This window comes from Danio rerio, chromosome 11, assembly GCF_052040795.2.
Source record: "Danio rerio strain M-AB ecotype USA chromosome 11, GRCz13ab, whole genome shotgun sequence".
Taxonomy (NCBI): domain Eukaryota; kingdom Metazoa; phylum Chordata; class Actinopteri; order Cypriniformes; family Danionidae; genus Danio; species Danio rerio.
In genome coordinates, this window is record NC_141031.1 from 37,744,874 (window position 1) to 37,750,873 (window position 6,000).

General features: G+C 31.8%; 1 protein-coding gene across 1 annotated transcript in view; it reads left to right on the plus strand.

Annotated features, from left to right (window-relative positions):
- slc38a3a (solute carrier family 38 member 3a) overlaps window positions 1–5,615 on the plus strand; it is a 53,722-nt gene extending 48,107 nt beyond the window's left edge. The window contains 2 exon segments of the mRNA NM_001098765.1: window positions 2,793–2,885; window positions 4,876–5,615. Coding sequence (NP_001092235.1) covers window positions 2,793–2,885; window positions 4,876–4,961 — 179 coding nt within the window. The 3' untranslated portion in view covers window positions 4,962–5,615.
- The last annotated feature ends 385 nt before the right edge of the window (window positions 5,616–6,000 follow it).

Consider the following 6,000-nt stretch of genomic DNA (forward strand, 5'->3'; position numbering starts at 1 on the left):
CCAGAATATTTCTGGTGTGCATTAGGCTAAAAATAGCCAAGCTTCTGCTGCGCTTGATCAATTGTGGCTGTCATTGTCAGCGCTGTATCAACGATAAGCCCACGGTTACATTGTCACCGCAAATGCATATTTAACATATGGTCACCTTGAAAAATGAAATGATAGTTGCTTAATGACAGCCATTTAGTAATGATGCTTTGTGATAGAGTTTAATCATAATCAGTTAAAATGACTGTATTATGTAAAGTATATATACAGTGGGGAACATAAGTATTGAACACATCATGATTTTTCTTTTTGGGAATAATATTTCTAAGGATTGTTGACATGAAATTGAACCAGATATTGGTAAAAACCCAAACAATACAAACATAACAAAACAAAACAAATAATATCCTGAACAAAATATGTGTAATAGCTAAAAATGACACAAGGAGAAAGTGCTGAGCTACTGAAATGTATTTAATACTTTATATAAAAGGCTTTTTGGTTATGGGAGCTTAAAGACACCTCTCATATGGAGAATAAAGTCACATGACTTGCTCAGGTGTGAGTTTTCACAGACTTCAACAGAGTGTAATAATCTTGTTGGTTCTGTGGGTCTCGTGTATTAAATTTGATCTGTATTTTGTATTTTCCATTGGATTTAAGTCAGGTGTATTGGCTGGGCCATTCTACAGCTTGATTTTCTTTCTCTGAAAGCATTTGGGAGTTTCCTTGGCTGTGTTTTGGATCATTTTCTTGCTGAAATGTTCACCCTGGTTTCATCTTCATCCTCCTGCTAATGTAGATGTTGGACTGAAACAGCTAACATTTTTTTTACACTGAACAAGGACAGAGGGTTGCTGAAGAACTACAGAGAGATTTCCGCTGCTGTCTTTCACTGCCTTTCTACACCTCCTTTTTTTCATTTGTTTAGTACTTTTTCCCTGTGTCATTTAAATTTACTGCACATAACTTAATTTGTAAACTAATTAGATTTGTCTTCTTTGCAAATATGGATTTCTTTGGTTGTTACCAACATCTGTTGAAAATTTCAAGTCAACCGCACCTTCAGAAATATTTTTCTGAGGAAAGGGGTGAATACTTTTTCTTTCCTTACTCACCATATTTTTATATAGTATAGGACTATATTAGTTGTCAATTGTTATTGTTGTCAATTCTGTTATTATTTTTATTAAGAAAAATCTGTACTTTTGTATTAGCATATTTATCTTATTGCTGTATATTAAAATTTATACAAAATTATAAAGCGTTTAAATAAATTATATGTAACTGAAATGTTTTATAATAATTCTTAAATAAATAAATACAGTATAAATACAAAGTGCAAATGCAAAGAAATGAAATTATTCTTATTTCTAGTTGAAGTCAGAATTATTAGCCCCCCTTTGAATTGTTTTTTTCTTTTTTAAATATTTCTCAAATGATGTTTAACAGGGCAGGGAAATTTTCACAGTATGTCTGATAATATTTTTCTTCTGGAGAAAGTCTTATTTATTTTATTTTGGCTAGAATAAAAGCGGCTTTACATTTTTTAACACCATTTTAAAGTCAATATTATTAGCAACTGTAAGGTATATTTTTTCGATAGTCAGCAAAACAAACCATCGTTATACAATAACTTTCCTAATTAACCTAACCTGTCTTGTTAACCGAATTAACTTAGTTAAGCCTTTAAATGTCACTTTAATCTGAATACCAGTATCTTGAAAAATATCTAGTCAAATATTATTTACTGTCACCATGGCAACGATAAAATAAATCAGTTATTAAAAATGAGTTATTAAAACGATTATGTTTAGAAATGTGTTGGAAAAATCTTCTCTCTGTTGAAAAAAATAAACAGGGGGGCTAATAACTCAGGAAAGCTTATAATTTTGACCTCAACTTAAGTGTAAAATGCTTTATTATTTAATTATATATTGTTGTAATGATTATTTTATAAAAAACAACAATAACAAAATTTGTAAAAAGAATAATGCAATATATTTTTATGTTTTTCTTGTCAGAAATATTTTATACCACTAATTACAAGTATTTTTGATTATATTACGATCATATATTATTTGAAATCAATAGATATTATTAACACTATTAAATATTAATAGTATAAACAATAATGTTCAGGAGCAGCACGGTGGCACAATGGGTAACACAATCGCCTCAAAGCAAAAAGGTTGCTTGTTCAAGCCCCGGCTGGGTCAATTAGCATTTCTGTGATGAGTTTGCATGTTTTCCCCGTGTTTGTGTGGGTTTCCTCCGGTTGCTCCGGTTTCCCCACAGTCCAAAGACAAGCGACATATGTGAATTGAATAAGCTAAATTGGCCTTAGTGTTTGCGATAGTGTGTGGGTGTTTCCCAATGTTGGAAGGGCATTTGCTGTGTAAAACACATGCTGGATAAGTTGGCGGTTCATTCTGCTATGGCGACCCCTGATTAATTAAGGGACTAAGTCAAAAGGAAAATGAATAAGTAAATATTATAAGATAAAGAGACTTTATATTTTATTTATGTCTTTAGCAATTTGTCAAAGAAACTAAATTAGACAAAATTATGCATTTTATATTTGATATTATTTTTGTCAGAAATATTTATCATTACTAATTCTTGTATTTTTGATTATTATTACAATCCTAAACTATTTTAAATGAATGGATATTATTAACACTATTTAATATCAATAAAATAATATTAATACCTTAAAGGAAATATTATATTTTATTTATGTCTTTTATCATATTGCTGTGTTTTGTAGTGTGTTCATTAACCTCTTTTTGTTTTGTTGTCAGGCATTAGAGCTTATGAACAACTGGGCTACCGAGCCTTCGGCACACCAGGCAAGATGGCAGCCGGCATTGCGATTACCCTGCAGAACATTGGAGGTGAGGCACTGTCAAACAGTTACATCTCAGGAGACACAATGTATTGTTTTGTGACCCCCGTCAAGGGCAAAGCACACCTATACAGCTCAACAGAGAAACTGACTGGACTTAGATGGATCGCAATGTCATGTTTCTCATTTACACTGTAGGTCATTGCTCTGTTATTTTTTATTCCTTCATTCTCACAGTAACCTTTCCTCCCCTTCCTCTGTGTTGTCCTCATTTTCTCAGGCTGCACTTTATCTCAGCACACATTTATGTTAATATTACAATCTCGTTTTAGCATAAATTATATATTTAGCATAATTAATTAGCATTTAATTGTTTTTTTTTCTTAAAATGTTTATAAACAGTGTATGAGTGTATGTGCAAGTACACTAGTAAAATTGTGTTGTATTTACTTAAAATATACGGTATATGCATCATTTTTAAATCATTCATTTTAAATATATTAAGCTTAAAGCTGTTTGTAAAATGAAAAAGAAACCTTAGTCATGTATACTTAATTATGCAAGTTAACTCAATGTCTTACACTTTAAAAAATTAGAACACCAAATGAATTAAAATCTAAAGTTCTGTCAACCTAAAATTGCATGATTTTTTTTTTTTACATAAAACGATTCCAGTCTTATTTACTAATGCACATACATATATATCAAGTAACAATAATGTAGCTTTCATTTATTTAAAGTTTGCAGATGTCCAGTAAAATATGTCAAATTTCATGTTAAATTCAACCTAACTTCAATGTTATTTGGCATGCTGTTACATTTTGTTTCATTCACTTTACACATAAACTTATGTTAATGTTTTAATTACTATTTTACAGTTTTTTTTCCAACTTCTTACACACAAAATCTTTTCTTGTCATGCGATTTCTGAAATATCTCCCTCAAAATGCAAAACTACACTCCAAATCTCCAAAACCAGGAGCTATTTCTCAGCCTTGGACTTTTCAATAGCAGAAAGCACTTTTTCAAAACACTTCACACAACTATTTACCTACAACACAAAAATCTAACAGGATGCTACTTGCTTTTATTTTTCAAACACAATCAATTAAAATGCAGCACTTATCCAGCAGATCACACACACACTCCTCACATGTGCTTACATTAATTTCTTAACTAATCACTAACCAATCACTGCTTTACTCTAGTATAGAAGTATAGAGAGCAAAGGTGATGGAGCACCAGGATGTTCTGGTCCAAAAAAAAAAAAAAAAAAACTAGTTTGCCACCCATTCACAAGTTGTAGTTTTGTACCTAGCGCATATTTACCTTTTCTAAATCCTAAATTCCTCTAAAAAAGAATAGAGGAATTCTTCTGAACCTTATTGCTGTAAAGTGTATGATGGCAAACCCTACAACTGCATGACTCTTCTCCAGGAAATGGAGAACAAAATAACAAATTTTATGTCAGTCATTTTACGTCAAACTTTACTTGTAATTATTCTGTAATTAATTTATTGTAAAAAAATTACAAATTAATTAATTGTAATTATTTTGTAATTACTTTTACTTAAATTTATTACTGCAATAATTACTTTACTAAATACTTAAAATTGACAAAAAATTACAGTCTCTTTCAGTCTATTTTATAGCATTATTATTATTATTATTATTATTATTATTATTATATTTTATAATTTAATACTTTTCTTTTTAATGTTTAACATTTAATTTTTTAAGTTTTTTGTCATATGAACTGTGATTTACTTTGCAGTCATGGAAAAAGACCTTGAGCTTTTTGGCGTTTGGTGCATGTTTATGAAACTAAATATAGAACGGATTCTCTTCATTACTGTGACATTTGCTTCCAGGATAATAACCACAATCCCCTGGTGTAGACCAATGCGTCCTGGATTAGGGTGTTTACTGTTGTGTGTGTGTGTGTGTGTGTGTGTGTGTGTGTGTGTGTGTGTGTGTGTGTGTGTGTGTGTGTGTGTGTGTGCGTGAATCTCACAGCCTGTCTCTCTTTCTTCTCACAGCCATGTCCAGCTACTTGTACATAGTAAAGTATGAGTTTCCGCTGGTCATCCAGGCTTTTCTCAAGGTGGATAATCCATCAGGGTAAGTGTGTTTAAACTTCTCCGAAAGCAAGGGGAATTTGTCATCGTGTTTTTTTTTCCACTGTTTATTGGCCACATCAAGTCTTTGGATTACCGTGTGACCCATTTTAATCATCTCAGAGCAACAGCACACAAAAAGATTTGCCAAAAAGGTAAATAAAAGATGCAATCTGTCTTTGATTGTTTTTGTTAGACAACAGGGATATTAAATGGAAACCAAATGATTGATTAGTTTAATGACTCAAATAAGTCTCATCTAAAGATTCAGAAGAGGTGTTCTGTACTTGTTCATGTGATTAAAAGTATGATTTTAGAGCTGAAAATTTTTTTTGGGTGTCTTCACACCATAGACTGTAAAAAATATGGTCGTAGTATCCTTGATGTCATCCATAGGTTTCATGACGAGTGCAAATGATGCTACAAGTGGCAGTGGCCAACCATTGCCATTTTGTTTGCACATCATCGCACCGACCAGGAGTAAGCGAAAAAGGGCAAAGAAACAGAGCGTGAGCGGAGCTACAGACACCTGCTAGCATTTTGCTTAAATGGGTTTTTCTTTGGGAGAAACACTTAATACTTCATTACCTGTGACTTGTTTATGTTCTGACCACTTGCGCTTGGTTGTATACAATATCAATAAAGTGTTTAGACTTTTAAAAGCACTGTTGTAATACATTGAGTCACTAAGCATTGTTCCTATGACATTTTTCTACAGGAGGAAAGCACAAAATACTTCCAAATACTTCAAATGTAGTCTTTGTTAGTACATGCAAGACAATTTATGAAATCCAGGCATAACACTGTATGGCAGATGACTGTTCTAGAGCCTACAGCTAATCAATTTGTCAGATTCTAGAGTGCAATACAGGTCTAAAGAAAATTATAAATGATAAATTATATTAAATAAACAAATGCATTTATAGAGATGGTATAAGTATTTAAAAATTTCCATCACCAGGAAAATGGAGGCCACTTGAATGGTTTGTAAGCACAAGTAAGTGCACACAGCATGCCATATTGTCTGATAAATGTAAGAAATAACTC